Source organism: Pteropus alecto, unplaced genomic scaffold (assembly GCF_000325575.1).
Source record: "Pteropus alecto unplaced genomic scaffold, ASM32557v1 scaffold72, whole genome shotgun sequence".
Taxonomy (NCBI): domain Eukaryota; kingdom Metazoa; phylum Chordata; class Mammalia; order Chiroptera; family Pteropodidae; genus Pteropus; species Pteropus alecto.
This window is the reverse complement of record NW_006436811.1, coordinates 17,346,938-17,374,451: the sequence shown is the minus strand read 5'-3', so window position 1 is coordinate 17,374,451 and position 27,514 is coordinate 17,346,938. Positions and strand designations below refer to the sequence as shown.

The 27,514-nt window shown below is 32.2% G+C and overlaps 1 protein-coding gene and 1 pseudogene across 2 annotated transcripts in view; both read left to right on the top strand.

Moving 5' to 3' along the window:
- The window catches only part of LOC112481382, a 121,876-nt gene that overhangs the window by 12,721 nt on the left and 81,641 nt on the right, over positions 1-27,514 (top strand). The window contains exons 2-3 of one of the 2 annotated variants that reach the window (XM_025048185.1): positions 19,975-20,027; positions 22,557-22,885. In XM_025048185.1, coding sequence (XP_024903953.1) covers positions 19,975-20,027; positions 22,557-22,593 — 90 coding nt within the window. In that variant the 3' untranslated portion in view covers positions 22,594-22,885. Of the gene's footprint in view, positions 1-19,974; positions 20,028-22,556; positions 22,886-27,514 lie in introns of those variants that run through there. The other variant, XR_003046886.1, reaches the window with a different exon arrangement.
- Positions 4,462-4,580, top strand: LOC112481537 (annotated as a pseudogene).

The window sequence follows — 27,514 nt, the reverse complement described above, 5'->3', positions numbered from 1 at the left end:
TCATATTTAAAAAGCAAGTTACTTGCTTTTTAATAATATTTGATGCTTTTAAATTACATACTCGGAATTTTTTTCTCTTAGGAATTCACCTTTAAATTTAGCCTCTTTGTGGCCAAGACATCTCTCTGGTATCAAGTCTATAGATTATACTTCCTTAATATCTCCTTAGTACCTCCCAAATTTCTTCCCTCTTCTGCATAGCTGCCACTACTGCCATTGTTTAGGTTCCCATCATCTCTCCTGCAGGTCATTCCTCCGACTGCTTTCTACTTTTGCTCTGCTTTGTTTCTCCTCAAGCCAGTCTTCTTTCCACTTCCAGGTTGATTTTTCTACATTGCAAATATGTTTGTTCATCCTCTGTCGGTATCTTTCAATTTTTCCTATAATGATTTACTTGATACTTTATAATATGTCTTTTCTTTACTTTTTCCCCCAGCCATCTGGAGCCACATGTATTTCCCAAATCTTGGCATTCTTTTTTTGTACATTCTCTATTTGCATATCATGTGGTCACCGTTTTAATTGTCTTTCTTCGCCTTGATTTTAGTATGATTGTCATTTTTTCTGGAATCAATTCCCTGATGCCAACAATATGAGTTGGCTTACTTTCAGATATACTCTCTCGATCCCCTTCATTTTTCATCTCTATTCTAACCCTTTTCGCTATTCAAGCACCTTTACTTCTCAGTCTCCCACGAGACTGTGAGTCTTCTAAGGATAGCAGACATAAATTTTTATTGCTCTAATTAAACTTCTAATAGACTTACTTGTACTTGCTAAAAATAAAAACTACTTTGATAGACAGTTCTAGATACGAGGTAGCCTGTGTTATAAGGCTTAACACATGTATACACACTTAATTCTCACAATAACTGTATGAGGTCGATAGTAATGTTATCTCTAGTTCACAGGTAATGAAAGATTAGAACTTCATCACCTACTCAAAGGCGATCTAACTAGTGCATCTAATACAGAAGAACTAGAACAAAAAGCAAATGCAAACCAATGTCACTAATTTAAAATATTAAATTTCTAAAAGAAAAAAATAACATATTTAAGGTCAAGAACTAAAATCTGAAAGTGGAATATTTTTAACCATTTTAGCAGAAAAGATTAGACACTTTAATTAGTAAAGGATCTATACAAATCTATACAAGCAAGATGAAATTGAACAATAGAAAAAAACTCAAAAATGTCCAAGGCAGATAATAATGATATAAATAAAATTCTATCAATAATTTGTAGCTAACTTTTATTTAATACAAGCTGTTCTCACTTTCCATGGAAGTGCCACATGCTAAAAATGACGGTTTAATTCATGCATAGTAATCAAAATTGATGGGAAAGATTACAATTATTCTATGATCTTTATTTTGTCAAACATTGAAAACACTGTAGGTTATAAATGTACAGTAAAATAAAAATTAATGAAATTAACATTTATTTAGTACATTGCAGTTTAAAACATTGAAACCTTGAGAATCAGGTTGATTCTTATTTATTTTAAACTTATAAGGAATGCTTTCAACATTGCTTGCCTTCTACTTCATGTTGTTTAATTTATAATAAAGAGTGAGTATCTTCTCTATGTGCTGACAAATTGTCATTCCCCTTTCGAAGTTGAGGTCAGCTTGCAACATTGCATCCCTTTAGTTTTTAATGTTGTGAAATACCTCTGAGAGTCATTTAAATTCCTTTAAACTGAAGTTTTTTGCCAGCATTACTCCCCCTTGGACATCTTCATCTTTTTTGTCACAATCATTTTACTCATTTTTATTAATAACTGTTTCCATCAATTCCATTTATCTCATGCTTCTAATTTCACTTACTGTTATTTCTTTTCACTTATTTGCTTCACTTGTATCTTTGTTGTCTCAGTCCCTCTTTCAATTATCTATTTTTACAAAATGTCACATGGGTTTATTTCAGTGAGACAAGGAGGAGGCCCAACTACATGCTTTGCTGCCTGTGTGAACTGTGTGAACTGATGCAGTGATCAATCACTAACAGACTTGGAAAGAAGTGATGTGAATGGCCACTGATTATGACATATATTTGTTGTTTCTATAGTCATTTATGTATTGGAGAGTGAGCAGTGAATATTGTACTTAACACAAGTACCCCCAGTTAATATAGCATGCAAACTGATATTTGAACTTTTTTTTTTCTGAAGGATGATGTTAATTAGCTAAACTATGGTAAATGAAAATACCACATATCAGAACCATGCAAAATGAGAACTCTTATACTTACTATACCACACCTCCTTCTTCCCATACACCAAATCTTGCAATAATCATAAGCAGGCACTATTACAATCCTAACTCTACAGATGAAGAAACTGCATCACAGAACAGTTAAGTAATTCATCCAAGGTCATATCATTATCATTAATTAGGATTCAAACCCAGGATTTTTCTTTTGGAGGCTATGCTCTTAGAACCCTCTTTTACCACTAATACTCTAAATGAATGAATGAAATTCTGATTTACCAGATATATGAGGTTTCCTGTTCTTTGTGGTTTTTCATTAGAGTAATATTAAATCCTCTGTGAAGAAATGAATTAGTTTAGAACCTCATTAACTAATATCTTTAGACACAAATGAATAAATACATAAATGTTCTCTTTTCAGAATAGATAAAATATATAAAAAAAATTATAGGAAGGGTGTAAAGATTAATAATGTGACTTGGATTTTAATGTAGTTCCACTCACTTCAACTTGATGTGAAATCTTTCTACCTGTATATAAACCGAATTGTCTTGTTTTTGTTTTGATTTTTGGTTTGATTATACTGTGGATTTGTGGAAAGCTGTGATGATAGCGAAGAGATGCAGTTCTGATGAAACTATGAGCTTTTTTTTATCAGATAAATACATATACACTCAATATTTTATTTATCATTTAAATGGATGCATTAACTCTGAAGCCAGTCCACAGAATTCTTGTGAGATTTAGGGCCTATGACTTAGCTTTGTAACATGTCAAAGCTTCATTTCTTTTTATGCTATGTTACTTAGTGAATGTAGGCTGACATACTATGATGCCATCATCTCACCAAGAGACTTCAGCATTTACTGTGGTGGAAAATAGAGCATGGATTATTGTACACCAGCCCTAAAGCTTCCTTTGTAAGTGAGACCAGCTCTTCCACTGGTAGGAAGTTTGAAAACTAGTATTTTACACATTCCCATATATGTCCTGTCTTTGATTGTCTTCACCCAGGTGTTTATATAGTAGTATATTTCCATTCCACCAATAAGTGACTGTATTGATTGTTGTCCATGTATTTAACTAGTATTTATTGGGTGCAAAAGATGCAACCCATGTGTTCTCAGTGTTGAGAATATACCAATGAACAATTTATGCAAAGGCTTTGTTCTCAAGAACTTTGTAAACTGATGGAGACATAGAGATAATAAACAAGTAAAAATTGATTAAATACTTAATTTAGTATATCAGTATGTTCATAAAAATAAATTTAAAAGTAATATATATTGGCTGTTTAGTAGAAGACCCTATTTAACATTTTTTTGCAGAAAAAAATCTCTAAAGTCATATTTGAGTTGAGACCATATCTTCAAGAATATGGGGAAGAAATATACCAGGCAGAGAGAACAGGAGGTAAAAAAGACCCTGAGGTGAAGCAAGCTTATTTGTGTGTTAAGGAAAACCTGCAGCCATATCCTGAGAGATTCTAGAACAGGTTTTGGAAAAAAAAAAAAAAAGTTGAATAACTAAGCTTAGTAAGTGGTTTAGGAGATAAAGTTGAAAGTTATACAAGACATTTGAAACAATTAAATTGATATAGTAATATTATATTTTATAAACATTACTCTGACTCTGAAGATTTTTAAAAGAACATTTGGAAAAGCAATATCGTGAAGGCTATTTTTGTAGTTTAAATAAAAATTGACAGGAGCCTCTGTTAAGATGAAGGCAGTGATGATGCAGGAGTACAGATAAGCACAGAGACTGATTTTGGGCAGGCCTATTTGATTTGCATTAGGAGAAAGAAAAAGTTTAGTTCAAGTTATTGACAATTATTGATTTTAAATGTTTATATACCGCAATCATTGAAATAATATTCTTTAACTTTTTAGAATTTGTTTTTTCAAGTAAACTGTATGTATGCAAATCTAAAACATATTCAGTATATATTGGGTTCATACAAACTTTGCTGAGATAGAGCCTTTCTAGGGTTTTAAAAAATATTTTATAGTGTGCTTTTATTTTCTTCACATAATCAGCATTTTTATCAAATTTTAAATATTATAGTGTTCTATTTGGAAATAATTACTTTATCTATGATTTTAGAGAACATTTCTTACTTTTGAAAGTAAAATACTTTCTGAGTATCCAGTAACTCATATTATTCTCATATAGCATCTTTTACTGATCCGTTCTATACAGTATCTCATTTTTTAATCTTCATTTTTTCTTAATTAAAAATCTTCTGGTCTACAGCCGTGCCACTCTGAATAAGCCTGATCCCGTCTGATCTTGGAAGCTAAGCAGGGTCGGGCCTGGTTAGTACCTGGATAGGAGACCACCTAGGAAGACCAGGTGCTGTAGGCATAAAAAATAAATAAGAGATTATTAGCTGACAAGGTCCTTGCAATCTGTGTGGTCAACCAAGGGTTGCCTTGCTTAAAAAAATATATGTACATATATATATTGTGCATATTTGGATATGGTGATTTTAGAAACATTTTAAATCTCTCAAAGCATTTATTGTTTTTCATTTTGGCAAATTATAAACATGCCATTAACAATTTCCCCCAAATTGTGTCAGTGCACAGAAGCAAACTTATCCTCATCTTCTGTAAACTAAATCAGTGGCTCAGGCCAGAAATATTTGCCTAATAGTTTAGTTCAGTAAATCTGACTGGGGATTCTGACAGGTTCTGTGCCAGTTGCGATGGGAGGCTCCCTATACAGTCAGTGCCACTCTTTAAAATTTAATTTACATCATTAATATAGGAATGATCCTTATTTTATTTCTTAATAGCATGTTAATAGTCAACAGGTAGATCAACCTTATAGGATTTTTTCAAATGCCATTTGTCATGCTCCCACCAGTGCCTATGAGTTTCAGTAATTTTTCTTGACTCATACCAGTTGCTAAGTAACATGGAAAAGTACAGCTGCAGCTTCACTTCCTTCAAACTGCTGCTCCTAAATATGAATAAAACCATAGACATTCTATTTTTGTGTTCAGAACTCACTGCTTTCAAAGCTTCTGTGTCAGATTCTCTGAAGCATAATGGAGAAGGCAGTAAAATTACAGGCCAAATAAGACTTCTGAAAAATATTTGCTTCATTTTTTTCTCCAGATGCAATAGGATTATTTCTCTTCTACCTCTGAGCTTACATTAGAGTCCTAGAATGGACAAATTGAACTAAGAACTAAGAGTACTCATTGCTTGACCTTGGACAAATTATTAATTTTTCGAGTGTCTGTTTCTTAATCTCTAACATATGAAGCCGTTAAATTCAATGACTTTCTTCTTCTTCCAGCTGATGATTCTATGAAATAGTCCTGCGTAATATCACTAAACTACCAAATGGCATTATTTATAAATAAATTTTACAAATATTTTATTATTATTTGTGTTTTAGCTCTATTTGGCTTACCCAGGATAGAAGCTAAAGATATTTAAAAGAGAATTCTGCTTCTTCACACTTTATAGTTCTTTGCACTCTCTATGGATAAGTAAAAGTACTCACATAAAGATAATGCGAAGTAATGACCCTTTGACACTGTTCTAAGTCATTTCCCTCATCAAAATTCACATTAAGTCTGTGCCTGAGTTCAGCTCACATTTGGGAATGAAGCAAGCTTCTATGGTACTTTGACTTCTATTGCTCTCAATTCAAAGTTACTAATTGCTTTAGTAAGATCTCTCTTGGTGAGAAGAGTTCCTGCAGAGTATGTTGAGTTTTTCAGATATAATACGTATTGTATCATCCATTAAAACTATGGGTGCTTGTCTGTCTTCCTCCCTAGTCTGTGCCCTCCTGCTGAGAGAATGTTTTGTGTGTTTCACCTTTATACTTCCAGGACCTAGCAGAGTTCCTGTCATATTATAGTTATTAAGTATTTTCTTTCAATCAGCAGAAGTAAAAGTACTTTAGGATACCTCATATACCCTTTGGCTAGTAGGGATGTAGTTAGCAAATTATTTCCTTCAGAACATAATTTTATGGAAGATATATCCCAGGTTCTATATTCTCAGAAACAATGGCATATCTTCACTCTGATTATAAAGGAAAGTGTAAATCCAAAACAAATCATCACAATTATTTGAAATTTCTTATTTTCTATTTCTACCATTCTTTGTAGCAGGTGTATGGCCCCAGGTGTGATGGGAGCAGAGCTGCCCTTTAACTCAAAAGGATTATATATAAATAGTGGTATTTATAACATACATTTTAGGATAAAGATGATATATTATAAGAATACTTTAATTTATAGTTAAATGGAATGTCTAATGGCACCCTCTTTTATAGTAATAGTGTATTATATATGTATATAATATATACATTACTACATGTATATATTACATCATATATGCATTATATCATTTTATAGGCTGGTGCATGTGTATAAAATAACCTTAAAAATCATCTGTAGGACTAAAGAAAATAACTAACATCATATAGAATTTAAACAATTTGGGTTTTTACAATGATAGCAAGAAAAGAAAAACAGCTTCATTTCTGCCTTAAATTCATTAAATATAATTTTGAGGGGGAAATAAAAGAAATATTTTACAAGAAAAAATAAAGACAATCACCTCTTTCTCAGTGTACCAATTAGGCTCAATTCTCAAAAATGTAAACCAAAATCCGAAGATCTAAATAAGTTTTTTCTTATGTTCTTGCTTGCTGATGCAAATATATTGTTATGTGAAATAGTATAATGTAAATTTCTGAGATGTGTATGAGTTCTCTATTCAGTAACAATTTAATTAATTAAAGATGCTCTAAAAATGTATTTGCTCAGTATTAATTATGCCCCCATAAGAAAATGATTATTTTAAAATGCATTCATAATTTATCTAAAGTATTATTATACATATGAAAACATTATATTTATCTTTCCACAATTAAAGACATTTACTATTTTCCCAAATACAAGCATAATACTGTGAGAAATAATATAAATGGAGCCACTTTAAAATGGAGTCAGAGCTGCCTTGCCCATCTTACTTCTCAAACCTGTAGAAAGTTAAAACTGAAAACATAACCTTTGGAGTGGGCCTAAAGTGTATTGTATCCCAAACAACTGTTTGGAAACATAACAGTAAAGTAGACATGACTACCTACTGAAAAATTTTAAGTTACTCTTTAGAATTAGCATTATTATGTTAGCTTATCCACATTTTCTATTCATTGTTCCCCACCCCACCCCCTTTTTCTCATAAATAATCCTTGCCTTCATCTCCTAATCAGAACAGTTTGAGTTTCTGTCTAAATCAGTGCTTCTAAAATAGCTATTCTTCGGGTTCTCAAATAAATGTTTATTGCCTCTCACTTTGGCTTTTATTTTTAGGTTAACGATACCATAGAAGAATTTGTGTGAAACTTGTTATACAATAGACTTGATTCCAATCATGATTTTATGGTCTAATTTTGAAAGAATTTTTATGCCGTGGAGGCTAAATTATATTAATTGGAAGGGAGGAAAAAAGAAAGGATAGGGAACGAAAGAAAGAAAGAAGGAAAGTACATAACAGATAAAGAAAAAAGAGAAATGAGAGATTTATTTTTTTGCTTTGTTTGTTGTTTTTAGTACCCAAAATGTGAATGAAGCAAACTAAGTGTATTATCTTGGACACAGCATTTAAAGTATTTGTTGTCACTAGGCCTAAGACTCTTGATGAGCTCAGGGGGATGACACATTTAGTAGTATGCCGACACGGTTAATCTCAAATCTTACACCAATATGCTTTTTACCCATATTCCAGCTGCTTTTTCAGTATCAATTCCAAGTCTATTATCACCTGTGCTTCTGACCCACTTGCTATAGATTGGAGATTCCAAAGATTCCCCTCCACTCCCTTCACCCTTTTCACACACACACCTTACCTTGGGTTTGATCAATTTTCTAGAGCAGCTCACAGAACTCAGAGAAACATTTTACTTATTAGGTGGCCAGTTTATTGTAAAATGATGTGACTCAGAAACAGCCAGAAGGAAGAGATGCATAGTGCAGGGTGTGGGGAGGGGTGCAGAGCTCCCATGCCCTCTCCAGATGCACTGCTGTCTCTGAATAGCCACACATTCATCTACCTGGAAACTCTCTGAACTACTTCCTTTTGTTTTTTGTGGTGCCTTTATTGCATAGGCATGATTGATTAAATGACTGACCACCTGCCATTGATTCAACCTCCAGTCTCTTTCCCCTCCCTGGAGGTCAGGGGGTGGGATTGAAAATGTCAACCCTCTACTTACCTGGTTGGTTCCATTGGCAACAGCCTCCACTCTTAGGAGAGGCCCAAAAGTCACCTCATTAACATAACAAAATACACCTTTATGGCTCTTATCACTTAGGAAGTCCCAGGGGTTTTAGGAGCTCTGTGCCAGAAAAGGGGATGAAGACCAAATATATATTTCTTATTATAAATCAAAATATTACAGATGGCCTTGACTAAGACAACTCAGTTCTGCTTTTCATGGACACTCTTCTTTAAGAAAACAAGACTGAACATGTTTTTATGGTAAATGCAGATGAGCAAGAGAACAAATAGGAAATGAGCAAGGACTTTTCATTCCTCTGATTACATCAAATTGGCTAATATCCTATTTCCCAAACCAAGTCATATGGTTGATACCAGAGCCAGAGAGGGAGTGTGCTACAAGTTTGTAAGAATATAGCTACACAAAAGGCATTAACTGGCCCCATCAATGTACTGTACCACACCCCATCAAAATGTGGAGGGAGGGCTGCTTCTACTGGAAAAAAATCTCAATAGTATTTGGCGGTTCAACATACTCATAAATATTGGAAGTCACCCAAATGTCTTTTTTTCAGTTCTTTGACTTCATGTCTTTTCTAAACACTGCTGTATATTTGACATACAGGACCTGGAAATGTTCTGAATTCAATTTTCATTTTATACTAGCCCCCCTAACATCAAAAACTGAGTTCGTTCAGAAAATTTGTCTTGAACCTAAAAAATATGAGTGATTCATTAAAGGTATAACTAGAGGTTTATTTTTTGGTTCTCAAACCTTTTCTTGACTTGGGAATTTAAAGTTCTCAGTAGAGAACTTCAGATCTCTCCACACTGAGGACTCCATCAAACTATCTGCACCGAGACTTGATCGAATTCTAGGAAAGCTTTTAGCAGACTAAGGTTTGTCCCTGGGATGACCCAGCTCTTCTTAAGTTTCTGCCATGGAAAGATCAAGGCTGACAAAATAATTTACCATTTATTCTAGTTATAACCTGAATAAAGTCCCCTGATCTCCCTTTTCTTAGAGCATTTACTTTAGAAAGCTTGCAATTGTAAATTCTTTCTCTGTCCCTTAGAGATGTATGTGTATCTTCGCAACCCAGGAATATCTTTTTCAAGGATTTGGGAACCATTCCTTGTTGAAATGTAATCATCAAAAAGGGATAGGGTCCCCTTCTCCCTGTCTCTGTGGCAGAATAGGAGCCTAAGCACTGTTTAGCAGACAGAGGCCTTAATAATATTTATTTTAGTCAGCTCAGGCTGCTGTAACGAAGGAGCATGGATGTGGCTTATATACAACAGAAATTTATTCTCTCAGTTTTAGAGGCTGAAAAGTCCATGACCAAGTCAGAAAAAGTCTGCACTGGCAGATTTGATGGCATCTGTTGAGAGCCATCTTCCTGGTTTCCAGATGGCAGTCTTTCCTTTCCCCACCCCACCCCCCAACTGAAACTTCAAATCCATGTGTTAGCTACCTATTTGCTCTGGTTTCTTATGGATTATTATTTTTAACTTCCAGCCAGAACCAAAGTTGAGACGATTTCTCTATTGAACAATACCACTAAATGTATTTTTTTCTATTTCACTCTTTTTATCTAACTTATTCTAAGTCCTGTCTCTATTCAGTATGATCTTCAATGAGGTGTTCTACCTTGTTTGGCTTCAAAGATTTTCTTCCATTATCCATCCACGAACCAAAGCTCTAAGTAAAGATAATGCATAGATAACTAGAGAATACCCAGTGTCTACAATTCTCGTTTACTTCTCAATGTTCTTGGTCACACTTTTTCTGACTTCAGAAATTGTTTCCCTTATTTTCTTTTAATCTCTTTTGGTAATTTTAATATTTTGCTTTACCACTATTAATGCTTTGTAGCGATAATCCTTCAATATTTCCAGTCCATAGAAAAGCCACAAATAGAATTTTTTTGGTTCATTTTTATGTAGTGTTTGCACTGGTTACTCTATTAACCCTTTCTATTTACAAATTCAGATCCTTAAATTCTTTGAAAATGTCTTCTGTTATTTCCTTGAAAATTTTCTTCATTCCTTTTACTCTTTTTCTGAGACTCCTATTATTGAGATATTGCATCTCTAGATTTATTCTCTAATTTATGTAAACTACCTCTTCTAATTTTTTTGTTTCATCAACTCTACATTCTAGTAATTTTATTGCTTTTTGAAATTTCTATCATAATTTTTAAGAGCTTCATTTTATTCTTCACATGTTGCTTTTTGTAGTTAGTATTCAGTGATTCATGAATCTTTTTTTCTTTCACTTCTGAATATGTTAGGTTTAAAAAAAAAATTAAAGAATAGTGCAAATTTTTACCAAATTTATTTTTCTCAGTTTTGCATTTTGCTTCCATGAAAGACTTTTCTGTAACCCTTTGTTATTCTTGCTTGCCTATTCCTATGTATGAATAGGGCACAAAAGAGCTAGTGTTTCTAGCTGAATCACACTTATTAGGGTTACTCCCAGGTTAGTGAGCACATATTTGTGTAATCTTATGTTTATTGGGACTCTATATATGTAAATTTTTGGGGTCTCTGTTGATGGTTTTCCTGTGGGAAAGATTAGAATTTTATTCTAGAAGCTTCAGGCTAGACAGTGTAAGATCCATCAACTGACTTTACTGATGTACTAGAGTACTCCTTACTGGCACACTCTTCCGGTCTTTTTTTCTTGACTAGTCAGATTCCCCAGCGTAATGTGTTATAATCTTCTGGGAAACAATAAGCATTGCTGCCAGAATTCTGGGAGTTAAGTGTAAGAAGGCTTCTCAATCAGAGAAACCTAGTTTATACTGTAGTAAAAATGGTCCCAACATATAAGTGTTTTATACACATTTTTATTTTGATCTCATATTATTTGTTTTTTATGGATTAGCTGCATCTCCTTCATTCCAGGGCCCAAACTATGGATCAGCTTATCTGTGTCAATGTTATTAAATCTACTAATCAGAAGTTAAACATCTCATTTTTCCTTTACATTTCATAGGCCCAATCAAAGAATATAAGTAAGACTTAGTTGATAGCCCCAAAAGAATGATCATTCCCCAGGAAGAGGCAATACGTTTATGTGAATAATAAAACAATCTATCATGGAAGAGGATCTTACTTACCTCTGTTTGTAGATTTTAATTATCTTATCTTTTCTCTTACTCTTACTCTTTCTATTGTCCATGTGTAGAATCATTTTTATTTACCTTCTGGAGAAAACTAATCCTTCTTCTGCCCGGATTGTGTTGAGACAGTTTCCCAGCTGCTCACCGTATGGATTGTGACTCATGTCCATATGCTCTGTGACATTCTTAGACTCACCTTCAAGACCACTTGAAGTACCAGGAACTGTTATTTTCTGAGTTTAAATATTAAAAAAGCAATGAAAGTGAGAAATTAAAATATATACTAGTTAATTCGTTAGGTCATGTTTCTTATTAAATATAATTTATATATGCATATGTAATTTTATGGCATAATAACAATTATGAAATACAACATAAATACGGAAAATATGTCTAGTAAATTGAAAATAGGAGAAATAAAGAGAGAACACTGTCGATGAATATAACCGAGCAGCTTATTCTTTCTCCCACTTGCATTGAAAAGTGTTTTAAGTTTCAGAAAAAAAAAAAGTCATGCGCCAAGGTGAAGTAAAGATTGTTTATAGCAATAAAAACTAATGTAAAACTGATGATTGTCTTGAATATTGTAAACTATTTAGCTTAGACTGAAGTAAAGGTGAAGAAATTGATTTTCAATTTTTATGTAAAGAGGAAGAAGCAGAGAGGATAGGGAATGCCCTTAAAGAAGTCCATTTATAGCTTTGGGACAATGGCAGGGGTCCTGTATGTTGCTGAAGAGGCTTAGTATAGGGTGTATGGGTTTCTTCCTTAGCATTCCCCAGGAAGCATCCTTACATTTTTATTTTAGCAAAGCTTTGGAATCTAATAAAGACTGAATCCCAGTATTGCCACTGACTAGTCACAGAACATTGAAAAATTTGCTTAACTTTGCTAAGATTTAATTTTTATCATCAGAAAACAAGGCTGATTTTGCCAATATCTTAGGACATATGTGACTATTAAATGCTATTAATTCTGTATCTTTTGTATTTTCCATTATTAGTTCTTGGCACATAATTAGAACCTAATAAATTGAAGGTTTTATGGTAATATCTGAGCATATTAAGTCAATTATGTTTTAAATATATTATTAAATCAAAAACAATATAATGAGAAATTTTGAATCATTCAATATAAAAAAAAAAGTATGCTTATCTAAAATATAGAAGAAAGAGAAAGACTGAGATAGCAAAACTCATTATATAACTTCACATCTTATTCTTTGCTTCCATTGGAATATTTTGAATAAAAAGGTATAGGCTTTCCATTTGCTAAGATTTCTCAGGGATAGAGATAGAACTGGAGAAAGCACAGCATGATGGTGCTAACATCTGTCTTAGCCAGCTCGTGCTGCCACAACAAAATATAATGGGCTGGGTGGCTTAAACAATAGACATTTATTTTCTCACAGTTCTGGAATCTGGACGTCTGAGATGAGGGTGCAAGCATGGTCATTTTCTGGCAAGAGCCTTCTTACCAGATTGTACATGGCCACCTTCTAATCATGTTCTCACCTGACACAGAAGGAAGAGAAAAAGAGATATTGAGAGAGAGAGAGAGGGAATGATAGAGCAAGCTAGCTCTCTGCTATGATAACCCTGTGTGTCCAGGACCCCACTCTCATGACCTACTTACAAAGGCTCCACCTTAAAAAACATCTTTAGGTGTTGGGGCTTCAATGTATGAATGTGTCAGAGGATACAAACATTTAGTCTGTAATAGCATCCCAAATGTTTCTCTTCCTGTCTAGTGATGATGTCAATTTCTATACCTATTCATAGAAAGTCTCAAGATAGAGCAAATTTAGTTTTTATGGACTCATATATACTATTTTTTTAATCTAGGCTTTGACAAGATATATCATTCTTTTAGGAATTATTAATAGCGTTTTCATGAGAACCATTTTCTCAAGAGCTTTGCAAAGAAGAAATAGAAGCCTATAATTAAATGATCATTACTTCAGTAGTGTGAAATTTAAATTTTATGTTCCATTTTGTGCTTAAAAATGTCGGTTCTTGTCTATTTAAACTTTAGATATTTTTTACAATGATACATTCATTATGTTTTTCTAATTTGAAGACCAACATGAAAATGGAAATTTCAAAACATCCAAAAAGTATCTTACATGTTCCCAGAGAACAACAGAATTTTTTTTTCACAGTAGAAGAGGATGTTTCATCTCATTTATTAAGAACAAAAAAAGTTTTCTTTATGTATACACAGGTGTGTGAAGCCACTTTAGATCAAGAAAACATTGTCTATAATTAATTAGTCTAATAAAAAATTATATTTTCATAGGATTATATGTTCAATATATACTTTTGAGGTTAAAGTCTTTTTTTTAGCTAAAATACTTAAACTAAATTGATTGACTCCCTAAGTGCAAGTTATATTCTTGTTTAAACATTCTTTAAGATGCTTTTACTAATTTTCAAAGGAATAAGTACACACAGGCAATTCTTTTTAATTTCGTTTATACTGTAGTTCTGTGTTCCTATGCGAAATTAACATTTTTTTCTTTTTTTTAGAGAAATTTAAAATGGTACTTGCCCATTCCAAAAACACTATTTGGAAATTTAATTAGATATTTTATATTTTTTCATAGATTGTTTTTATATTATGGACAAATTAGAAGATACATTCTTCAAATGAAAAATTATTTCAAATATATAATCTTTGTAAAATTTTTAAAACTAATATCTCCTCGTTGTCTTTCTTTACTTCTTTCTCTTCCTCCCCCATCCTGCTTTCTTCTCTGGCTCCTCCACTTTCTCTATCACTAAGAGATTTCACACACACACACACACACATACACACACACACACACACACAAACATTCCTATATGCCTTTCAGAAATATTATATTATAACCTAACAAAGGAAAAGTCGTTATCTTTTGGCATTAGATATACACTAGAGTCTGAGTAAACCAGTTAATTCTGTGACCGAGGGAAAACAGTTTCTCATATATAAAATATATTTTAAATAAATCTAAAGTAATAAGCACAGGATAAAATCACTACCATAATTATTCAGGTTAGGAAAATTACATTTCTGAATCCTATGAAATAACTCAGGTTAAAATTATAATAATGCTAACAACTGTTCAATCTCATAGACATTTCATGTTATTTTATGGCTAAAGTCCAACCGCAGATTTTCATCTCAAAACTGTTATTTATGGCGCATCCATAACTCAATAAGTAACTTCAACATATATCTATTTGCTCTGATAAAACCCACAAAATCTTTGTTAAATCTTGCTCTTTTTGTTGCCAATCATTTCATTCTTTGGCAAATACATTTGGTTAAAATCACAAAATAATTCACTAACCACACGATTTCTCACCAAAACACCTATTCCCAGTTTTGTGATGACAGTTTGAATTAGTTTTCCCTGCCCAATTTTAGCCTAATTTTTAAAAGGTAAATTTTGTCATCCTTTCGAAATATTAGTTACATAATGTAAATTCTAAGTTCTAAATCCTTCAGCGACTTCTCATCACACTTAGAACAATATTGAATTTTTATATAAAATTTTCTACAAAAATTGTGTAATCTAGTCAGCAATTAAGTCCCCAGTTTCATTTCTTACTTTAACTGCACTGCAATAACATGTCAAATATACCTATTTTCATGCCTTTACACTTTTTCTTCATTCCTTCAATCATGTATATATTCATATGGCTTATTTTTTCACTTTATTTGGATCTCTTCTATATTCCATCTTCTCAAAAAGGATTTTCTAGCTCCATTACCTAAATTAGCATTCTCTATTATAAGATCTCATTTCTCTGATTTTTTTTATATAATTTATCACCATATAATATATTATTTATATAATTATTTATAAGTGTATTTTCTGTCTATCTAATAGTAGTATGAGCATCCCTAACTTTTTTGTTACCTGCTCTTACTTAGGGCATCATCTGTTACATAGTAAACTCTCAAGAGATATGTACTCATCTTATGTAATTCTGACTACAACAAAGTAGAAGGCTTTATTATTAAAGTTTTTGGTACAAAGGAAAAAGAAAAACAGAGAGACTGAGCTTTCTAGGTCACAATTATTTGGGAAATCCAGGTTTCTGCTCTGTCACATCAAAACTATCACCAGTTTCTATTGATGTTATATAACATATATCTGAATTGCTAGAAATTATAGTTTCTCTTGATTATATTGGACAGGTGCATATCAAAGGAGTTTTGTAATGATTATTTGGGAAGAAAGTTTTTGGTAAAAGAACTTTAACAATGTGTTTACATTATCCTGTTATGCGATAGTAAAATCAAATTAAACAGTGCACACTTTATATTTTGCTAGGCATTGATTAACATGATAGCTTTCAAACAACAGAGTACCTTTTCTATAAAATTAACTAATTAAATATGAGTTTTTTTCTGGCATATAAAGGAAAACTATAGCAGAAACACACAATATTAGATTTCTTAAAAATGATGTAATCTGTAAGAGCCAGAATAAATTAAAAATAAAAGGCTAAATTCTTCCTGTTGAAAGTAAGGGAAAACATTTTCCTTCCTTCTTTTTCTTAAAAAATTCACCTTTAAGTACTTCTCTCTTTGAAACGTGTATATACATATACATATACATATACATATACATATACATATACATATACATATACATATACATATACATATATGAATCCTTTTGAAAACTCAATAGGCTTTTTGCCAGCTTTAGGACTCAGAAATTTCTTTCTCAAGGATCTTGGAGCCATCCCTTTGAAATGTAAACATCAAGGGAGATTGTGTCCTATCTCCCAGTTTCTGTGAGAGGAAAGAAGCCTAACTTCTGTGGGCTCCTTCTTCCAGGCAGCAAAACTACCTCCTATCATAAAGTTATGAGAAGTTTTTTCTCCTACTAAACTAATACAAATGGTCACCCAAATTACCAGGTAGAGATAGGATGAATTATGTGTGACCAATGGTGATGTTAAGTCTTCTGACTTGAGGACAGATTATTATTTATTTTGAGAACATGTATGTAATAGCTGCTTGGCTATATAAAAGGGCGAAATTCTTTTAGGTCTTTGCAGTCTTAGCAAATTGCCTGTGATGTACATCACATTCTTGTTTAATGTCTATTCAATGATAAAAGTATTGTCTTTCTCTACTACTCTTGTGGAGTGGATTTCTGGATTGGAAGAAGATTTTGTATTTTATTACATTTCACCAGTAAATTCAATCTCTTAATTTTACTTGTATAATTCTAGCATTATTGAAGAGAAATAATTCATCCACCCACAGCTAGCAGAGCCAAAGGAATAAGTGCAGTGGAGAAAGATTGGCTCTTTTATTATAAAAAGCATTACCCAGAAGAACGGGAAGCTAATACTCAAAAGCCCAAACTCCTGGATGACATGGAGGTTACAGATTATGTAGGGCAAAATCACAAGATATCATGGGTTCGGTTTTCGGGATTGTGTGGGAGCTGATTGGTCGGAAGTATGGTAAGAGAAATAAATCATTTTTTCAGGTCTTTGGGACAACTGAGATCTGCTCTGGCGTCCCTCTGTCCTGTCTCAGGGGAAATTAGCCAGGGACTGATTCCACCTTAGGGCCCAGGAACGGAGACATAACATTGGTCAAATTGTTATCTTTAGCTTCATAGAAACCCATACCTTGTGACCCTTAGTCAAGATATGGCCATTGTTTCTGGCTGCCTCTGGGGGTTAATGACTAGTAAGAGAAAGAGCTAAGCTTACAGAGAATCCTGGGAAGAAACTGAATAGAATGCAAGGGCTACATATTAAATCAAAAACATACATCAAATCAGGACCTTTGGTTTCACTATCTGTTAGTGTATGAAAAGACTGAGTAGTGAAACTGGTGCTGTTTGGCTCCAATAATCCACCATCATTTGGCCTGCCTTCCTGGGAAGAGGAACAAAATCTAGATTAACTGAGATAACTGAGTTGATCTAGTATTATTTTTTAGCAAATTAATCTCAGAGAATGGATCTAATGTTCACCTGTTGTAAGTAAATTTGAGAGACAACTTATGAAATATTGTACTGGCCTAAGATTCAAGGGACCTGACCTTTTGCAAATTTAGTAACCACTTCTTTCAGGATCTCTTGTAGTTTGGCAAGTCACAAATTATTTTCTTTCTATATGAGTGATGAAAATACAAGAAGGTAAATAGATACAAAAAATTTTATTTAGAACGTGAATAATGAGGAAATCAAAGATTGGATGTAGTAACATAAAATCAACTTAGATATGATTAAGGAGAAGCAGACCATTTGGATTTTAATCCTTCTCTTTTATACATAAAAGCAGTAGATTGCTTTAAGCAGTCACACATTTATATAATTTTTTTGGTTTCTTTTATTTTTTCTAATTACTTTAAATAATTGTTTTAGAAATTGGCTATTGTTTAATATAATCCTTTGGTGTGATATTCCTTAGGGATGTGTACCAATTGTCAATTTGTGATCTTTGAATCACCAAGACAAATGTAGTGATAAAGTGTTAATCTCTAAATATCAAAAGAAAAAAAAAAACAAGTACCTTGACTGGATTTCAGTTTAAATCTTTCTTTTGTCCCCGTGGTTATACGGGTTTCCATGGCAATGGAAGTATTTGTAAGAGGATAGATATAGAATATGTTGTTTTGGGTCCAAATTTTTATCAAATGTTTTCCTTAGTTGTTTATTTTTCTGAATTAGACATGGAGTAGGATAAAAAGTACATGGCTCAACTCAAATTGTGTTGTAGAGAAACATGTAGCCAATAAAATCCACCTCAGTTTCATCAATCTAAAATGAGGTTCAGTGCATTTGATTAGCAAGCCCAACTTAATATAAGCATAGAACTGAAGGGCTGGAACAGAAATTCGAGATTCTACATGGATACAGCATGTCATAATTATAGTGGAGAAAAACTAGAGATGATGTCTGACTTACGACGTTCAACTCGTAATTTTTCAACTGTATGGTAATGCAAAAGTACTATGCATAATAAATTACTTGAGATATTTAACACTTTATAAAATAGACTTTCTGTTAAATGATTTTGCCCAACGATAGGCTAATGTATGTGTTCTAAGCACATTCAAGATAAACCAGGCTAAACTATGATGTTCTGTAGGTTAAGTGTCTTAAATGCATTTTTGACTTGTGATATGTTCAGCTTACAACGGATATATCAGGACATAACCCCAATGTAAATCAAAGAGTATCTATATATAAATTTGGAAAGACTAAGATCCTCCATTTACTCTTACTTGATGAACTTGAAATCATTAATAAACTACTCTAAGGTTGAATTTCAAATCAGTAAAATGGAGATAATAATTTACTTTTTGTGTTTTTATAAGAATATAACACTAAGTGCCATGCATACCACACAGTAAGTGCCCAATAAATGCAATAAACCTTGCTCATTTCATTTACTTATCCACTATAAATATCTCAGATGCAAAAAAATTCAATTTACCCCATTTACCTCCCCATAAAGGGGGTCAAATATGTGGTGGCAGAAAGAAATCTAACTATGGGAGGTAAACACACAGTGTAAATATACATACGCCTTATTGTTAAAGTGTACAGCTGAATCTTATTGGATTTCATTAACCAATGTCACCATAAAAAATAAATAATTAAAAATATTTTTAAAAATTTTAATTTATGTTATTTTAAGAATCACAGTGAAAAATAGCAACTGAGAGCCCATTTAATAGTAGTAATCCAGTGGATTTACAGAGATAAGGATATTTACTAAATATAATCCATGAATTGTATTTTTTGTTGTTGTTGTTAAGCTACACATCAAGTCTATCTATTATAAACTTGGTCTAAGTATTCAATAATTACTAATTTTTTGGCTATCTGGTTGTCTGATACTCATTATACAAAACTATTACCATCATTAGCATTTATATTTACATATTTAAGTAATATATAAAATTGTGCATAAAACATCTTTTCTATTAGTATCTATTTTTAATGTGTTTAAATACATTATAAATAAATGTTTACAAATTTTCTATTTAAATTACTAACATAATACATAACAATATATATAAACCCACATAAACCAAAACCTTTCGGAATCCTCAAATATTTTTAAACTAAGAGTAGATGAAAATTATTTTCTCCATTTACTAAGGCAGAGACCACTTTCCCATTCCCTGTTTTCTAAGTGTATTTTCTTAGGAATATAGTAAAACTAAGAACTAAGTTCAGTGTATTAGTTTCCTAGGGCTTCTATAACAAAGTATAACAAACTAAGTGGCTTAAAAGAGTGAATTTTATTTTATCACATTTCTGAAAGCTGGAAGTCAAAAATCTAGGTATCAGGAGATCCATGCTCATTTTGAAATCTCTTAAAGTTTTTTCTTGCTTCCTCCTAGCTCCTGGTGATTACCCGCAATTTTGGACTTTCCTTTGTTTGTAACTGCATCATGTAAGTCTCTATTTTCATGGCCTTCTCTCTTCTCTGTGTGTCTCTGTCTTCACATTACCATCTTGTAAGGACACCAACCCTAGGATTTCAATTCTTTTCAAACCCAGTATGACCTCATCTTAACTAATCATATCCACAATCCTCCTATTTCTAAATAAGGTCATATTCTGAAGTTCTGTGTGGACATGAATTTTGGAGGGAGACTATTTAACCCAGTACAGTTTGCTCTCTAGACTCCAAAATCCATGTCTGTCTTACATGCAGAATATATTTACCTTATTCCAACATCCCCATAAGCTTTAACCCATTCTTACATGAACTCTATAATTACAATCTCATCTAAATATCATCAACTCCGGTGTTTTTTTTTTTTTTTTTAATCTCTCCTATATTGGTATGAAAATGTATTTTTGTTGACATGATTTTTTTTTTTATTTCCACACACCAGGACTTAAAGAGATTTGCAAAATGTAAAACAATGCTACCTCTCATTAAATTGTGATGTTATTATTCATAAAAATAATCTATATTACTACATAATCAATTTATTATTGCTATTTAAAATGAACTAATAATAAATATTTAAAATATTGCTCATCCTTAAATATAAAGTATTAATATATTTGAGACATATAGTATACATTTTTTGGAGTTTTTAACAGCTTTTCATTGGATGAAGGTTTTATAATACTAAAATTTTTGAGAATTGATTGCTCTACCATTTTGTCTCATGGTGTCAAAATGACTTAAGCTGTTGCAAAACACCTTCTCACACATCAAAGGCTAGTGTCTAGAAGAAGCAACATATCTTTTTTGGTTCTTTGTGTATATCCTGTAGCAATACTACACAAAATTAACAGCTATAGGTTTACTTCCAGGTAACGATATTTGCTAGAGCAATCATCTATCTTTGTGTTTCTTTCCATATTATTTTTTTTCATGTGCACAAACACACACATTAAAATACACACACACACTCATCTCTCTGCTGGTGTTTTGCTTGGGATTTTCTTGAATTTATAGATTAATTTCAATTCATATATCAATCCCTAAAAAATAAGTAAAATGTCATGTAAAACACTAACATCTTTAAGGTAATAATCTTTTAAATACATATATCAATTTATATTGCTGACATTGATTCTCCATTTTAATAGCAAACAAAGTTGGCATTCTTAGCCTTCCTTAACTGTACTGTTCCATCATCTATATTTTCAATAATATCATCATTTTTTATATCAACTGTTAAACATATTATCTTTTGCAAACTTGATTCTCAGTACATTTGGTCTTAGTGAAATATTTAGATTTTTTACATTCTAATCTTTGGCTTTTAACATGCACTTTTCAATCTTCAGATGTTACTCCAATTCTCATCTTTGTTGAACTAAGATTGTTTACTTTTTCTTAGAAAACAAACATACCATTACTGTATACTCTGAATTCTATATGTAGAAGGAAATTATATGCTTTATACTCAAAACTGGATGGAGAGATTTGAATATTGTTATATAAATTTTTATAGTATCAGCAAATAACAATTGCTCTCTTCCTTTGTATATATCATTATATAGTTCTAAAATTGGAATATAATTATTTTCCAAAAGTTTGATGGCTATCAATTGTAATCTCTAATTTCTATCAGTTTATCTAAAATTTTTTCTCAACATGATATAACTATTATATTGACATTGTATGACTTCATTCTCAAAAGTTTAGATACATGTGCAGAAAATGTGAAGAATCGATTAAGCTTTATTTTCCCAAGCATTTTAGGTTAAAGCAAAAGTTTTCATTAGTAACTTAAGTTGCAAAGAATTGTTCATTTTAAATAATTGAATATCATCTCAGAAACAACTGTAATTTAATGAGCTTGATCATACTGTCAGTTTATAGCTTACTAAGGCAATATAAACTGCCATTTTAAAGTAATATTTAGTAATTCACTTGGCCTGAAGAAACATTAAAAAATGCATGCCCTTATCAATGAAAGGAAACTAATTTCAATCTACTAAACAGATGTGGTCTGAAAATTCAATTAATTATTTTAAATTCTTATTGGGAGACACATTTGATGTGGTAACATATGATGTATCATTTTAGAATTTTAAATTATGAAATAAATAAAATAATTTTAAAATATAGTATATTATATACATTATATATTTTTTAGTTTAAACAAATCGAATACATTTTTAATATAAACTTAAAAAAAGACTCTTCAGGTGGCATCATCAGGACTAGGGTGAACTTTCAATAAATGTATGGAGGGTATGCTGAGAATTGCTGAGCCTCTGTATAAGCAGCAAATGGCTCAGGTAGTACGACTAAACACACTGATGAGCAATTATTATGGAAATGGTAGGGCATTTAGAAAAGCAGTAGTAGAAAAGATTTTTCTAGCACAGGTTTGCAAAAGGACCCATATCTCTACTCAAGAAAGATTGTTTCTTATGCAATTAAAATGAATTATCCATTTTTCTAAACCTCACTCACATTAAAACACTGTCTTTTCTCTCACCTCCACAGGTTCTTCATCTGTGGGCCAGGTCAAGTTTTTGGCTAATGTGTGCATAGCCCCATACCGCCATATCTAACTTTTAGGGAGAGAAGCCCTTAGGGTAGCTTGCTCTAAACATACACAAGAGAATTCCTTATGAGAAGGGCATTGCTTCCTACATGTCCATTAGCATATAGTTTCACCTGCACCTCTGCTGCCAGCAGTTTTGGAAGTAGAAAAATCTGAAGATATTATGTTTGTGTGTTCGTATACACCTTCATCCAGAGCTTCTCCAGCAGAATGGATGAAGAGGTCGCTTTCCTGGAAAGGGCTCAAATCTTCCTTCTCTCTATCTGCACACATATCAAAATATAAGTAAATAAATAACTAAGTAAATAAGTAAATAAAATTAATTAATTATTATGAAATATATAATGAAATAAATGCATTTTCAGGAAAATATTTTAAAAGCTACTCTTTTTTGAAATTAGAAAATGCACAAGAAATCTAATATCAGTATTTGAGTTATTTTACAATTCTTAGATATTAGTATATGTCGTTTTCAGTATGTTCAGATTAATAATGATAGGCTAAAATTCAGCAAGGAACCAAATAAGAAAGATATTTAATTTAAAAATTTTCAAGAAATCATTTAATTTAAATTTAAATTTATAGATGGTTCATTCGGTTGGTCCAAATGTTAGAATACACAACAGTATACATTAGAAAGCCTTGATCCCATCCTTTTTCATCTCTATCTTATTCTCTCCTCCCTATGTAACCAATTTTATTATTCCTTGTGTGTCATCCCAGTATTTTACTACAAAATATATGTGTTCTTATTCACCCCTTCCATAAATAATGCACATTATAAAATTTACTGTGTAACTTGTATTTTCCCCTTGAAATAGTAACTATGTAAAATATGCATACACGTTGAATTGTTATATTTATAAGATGAGTATAATAGAATATCTTTCTTAACCATATATTTCTAGAATAAATTAATTTTATTCAAGATATAGTATTCTTTATCTGTTTATTAGCATTCTTTTTAAAGTTATTATACTGTCATAGCAAAATCGATCTTTAGCATTCTTCTGCCCCATGCTTATGAAGTCTTAGTGTCTCTCTCATACTGACGTAATAAAATGTTTTTGGAACTTCCGTTTCTTTTTCTTTACTTTACAAACAATTTAAGTAACATTAGATTTTCCGAGTTTTGAAGGTTCGGTAGATTTGCCTTGTAAATTTTTCAGTACAAATTTGGGAGGTATAGATTTTGTAATCAGACTATTGTCTATATTAACTGTATATTTGAAAAAATCCACATTTATATACTTATGATTATTGAGGTTTTATACCTTAAAATTTTCCAGTTTTCTGATGTTTCATTAATATTTGGAAAGAAAGTGTATTTTTTATTGTAAGTGTTCAGCATCCAACATATATCCTTAAGACATGCCTCATTTATTATGTCGTTATCTTTTATTTTTAACTCTCTTATATTGAAAGATGAATTTATATCCCATAATTACGTAATTTCATGAATTTTTATGTATGTATGCTGAGTTTTATATATATTTATACTTAATTTCATCTTTAGTTCTGTTCATTATTACATTAAATATATATTTGAAACTTTATTTTGTCATCTAATGAATTTATTTCTGTTTTGTTCCATAGAAATATTTGACAAATACAGAGCTTGTGTCAACATCTAAGTTATGTGTTTTGCTTTTACTTATAATAAGAAAATCTCATTTTAAATATGTGGCCTAAATATTTTTTAAAAAAAATATGTCCATGTCCTCAGAAAATTGATAGTTTTGCCAAATTTTAAGAGGTTTATGTCCTCAGAAAATTTTGCCCAATTTATGGAGGTTTGTAGAACCAGCTGTGAACTGTTTTTCATGTACTATAAATCTAGAACCCATGTTATTGATAAAGAAATTGTGACCCATATGTGAACAACTAATGAAAGTAAAAGAAGAAAGTGTCAAAGCAGGGCTGCATTTGAACATCAAGAAGACAAAAATCATGACTACGGAAGAAATATACTTTAAAATATACAATGAAGGCGCTGAAATTTTTAGAGTTTGCTTACTTTAGTTCACTCATCAATTCAAATGGAGACTGCAACCATGTAATCAAGAGAAGGCTGAGACTCAGAAGAGCGACAATGGAAGAATTAGGAGATATCATTAAGAACAAAGATGTGTCATTAGAGACCAAGGCTAAAACCTTTTACACCCTCGAATTCCCAATTACTATGTATAGATGCAAAAGTTGAACGACAAAGAAGACTGGTAAGAAAAAAATGGATTTATTCAGTATATGTTATATGGTATTGAGGAGAGCTCTACAGATACCCTGGACCACCGGAAAGAGTAACAAGTAGTTTCTAGAGCAAATTAAGCTGGAAGCATCGGTAAGGGCAAAAAAATTACAAAACTAAAGCTGTCCTGCTCGAGTACAGAATGAGAAGGCAAGTTTCTTGGGAAAAGACAATAATGCTGAGAAAAATAGAAGGCATTAGGAACAGAGGAAGTCAAAATATGAAATGGATTAGCTCCATGAAAGAAGCTGTAAACATGAGTCTATAGGAGCTGAGCAGAGCTGTTGAGGATGGGACACTGCAGAATTCATTCATTCATAGTGTCACCAGGAGTCGGAACTGAATATAACACTCAATATGAACTCAATATGACTTCATATAACACACATTCGTCCTGTTGTACTTTCTAGTAACAATGCTTTTTCTATGCCAGGCCAAAGGTAACACCCTAGATGCTTTAGCACTAGAGAGTTTCTTCTAGATTGGGATTCATCCATTATAAACACTATTTAGGAAAAAGTAATAACTAGTGTATTAAACTGTGTAATTAACAATATGCTTTCACAGAAAATTTCTTTTATGCAGTTTCTTAATTAAAACAATGATTTTGTTCTGTTAAACATAAAAGGAAATGGTTGTTTTAAATACAATAGGACTCCCAAGAAGAAATAGAATAGTAAATAGTAGAGGCTTAACTCAAATTTAGTCTTCTGACTTTATTCTAAATTCTGTCCACTGTACCAGTGGATACCAAATGGTAAACATTTTAAAATTTTTATTTTTTTATCTATATTAGTTTCAAGTATACACTACATTGGTAAGACATCTATATAGTTTATAAAACGATCCCCCCAATTGCTCCCTCCATCCCCTGACCCTTTACCTAGCAAACACAATACTAACTGCATTCCCTAAGTCATGCTCCCCATCCCCCTGACCATCTATCAACTACTAATTTGTACTACTTTAACCCTTTACCCCATTCTCTCAGCCCCCCAACGCTCCTCCCCTCTTTCCATCACAAAATTGTCCACTATATCTGAGTCTGTTTTTGATTAGTTTGATCTTTTTGTTCCTTAGATTCCACATATAAGTGAAATCATATGGTTTTTATCTTTCTCTGTCTGACTTATTCCACTCAGCATAATAAACTCTAGATCCATCCATGTTGTTGCAAATGATAGAATTTCATTTCTTTTAAAGGCTGAGTAATATTCCCAAATGGTAAACTTTTTTTTCTAATTAAGTTTATTGGAGTAACATAGGTTAATACAATTATATAATTTTCAGGTGTACATTATAATTTGACATTTGTATATTCTGTTTTATGTTTACCACCCAGAGTCCAGTTTCCTTCAGCTACCATGTATTTGACCCCCTTTACCCACTTTATTCTCACCCTACCCACCTTTACACCATCTACCTCTCCCCTCCTCCTCCACACCCTACCCTCTGGTAACCACTAGTCTATAGTCCATGTTCATGAGTCTCTGTTTGTTTGTCCTGTTCCTTTGTTGCTTTTCGGTTTATATCCCACATATAACTGATATCATGTGATTTTCAACTTTTTCTGTCTGGCTTATTTTGTTTACCATGATTATCTCGAGGTCCATCCATGTTGTCACAGATGGCAGTGTTTCATCTCTCTTCTTATGGCTGAGTAATATATGTACCAAGAATCTTTACTAAAGCTTCTATACTAAAGCTTAGTATATTTTACATTGTACTAAAGCTTCTTTAGCCAATCATCTATCATAGGACACTTCAATTGCTTCCACGTCCTGGCCACTGTGAATAATGCTACTATAAACATTGGGGCACAAATATCTTTATGGATATGAGTTTTCAAGTCTTTGGGGTAAATACCCAGTAAAGGGAATGCTGGATCATACGGTAGATCAATTCTTAGTTTTTTGAGGAGTCTCCATACTGTATCAATTTGCAGTACCACCAGCAGTGTACGAGGGTTCCTATTTCTTCACATCCTCTCCAACATATGTTATTAATTGTTCTGTTGATTATAGCTGTTCTAACAGATGTGAGATGGTATCTCATTTTGGTTTTGATTTTCATTTCCTTAATAGCTAGTGATGTTGAGCATCTTTTCCTATATTTGTTGGACATTTGTATGTCCTCTAGGGAGAAGTGTCTGTTTAGATCCTCTGCTCATTTTTTGATTGGATCGATTTTTTTTTGTTGTTATTGAGTCATATTAGTTTTTTGTATATTTTGGATATTAGGCATTTATTGGAGGCATTGCTTGCACATATATTTTCCCATTTGGATGGCTGTCTCCTTACCTTGTTAACGGTTTCTTTTGCTGAGTGGAAGCTTTTGAGTTTGATGTAGTCCCATTCATTTATTTTTGCTTTTAATTCCCTTACTTTTGAGGTCAAATTCGTAAAATCCTCTTTAAGTCCAAGGTCATGAGTTTCGTTCCTATGTTATCTATGCATTTTATTGATTCTGGTCTTATACTCAGGTCCTTAATCCATTTTGAGTTAATTTTGGTGTGCAGTGATAGGCAACAGTCTAGTTTTATTCTTGTGCAGGCGGCTTTCCAGTTTTCCCAGCTTCATTTATTGAAGAGGTTTCTTTTCTCTACTATATGTTTTTGGCTTTTCTGTCGACAATTATTTGCCCATATAA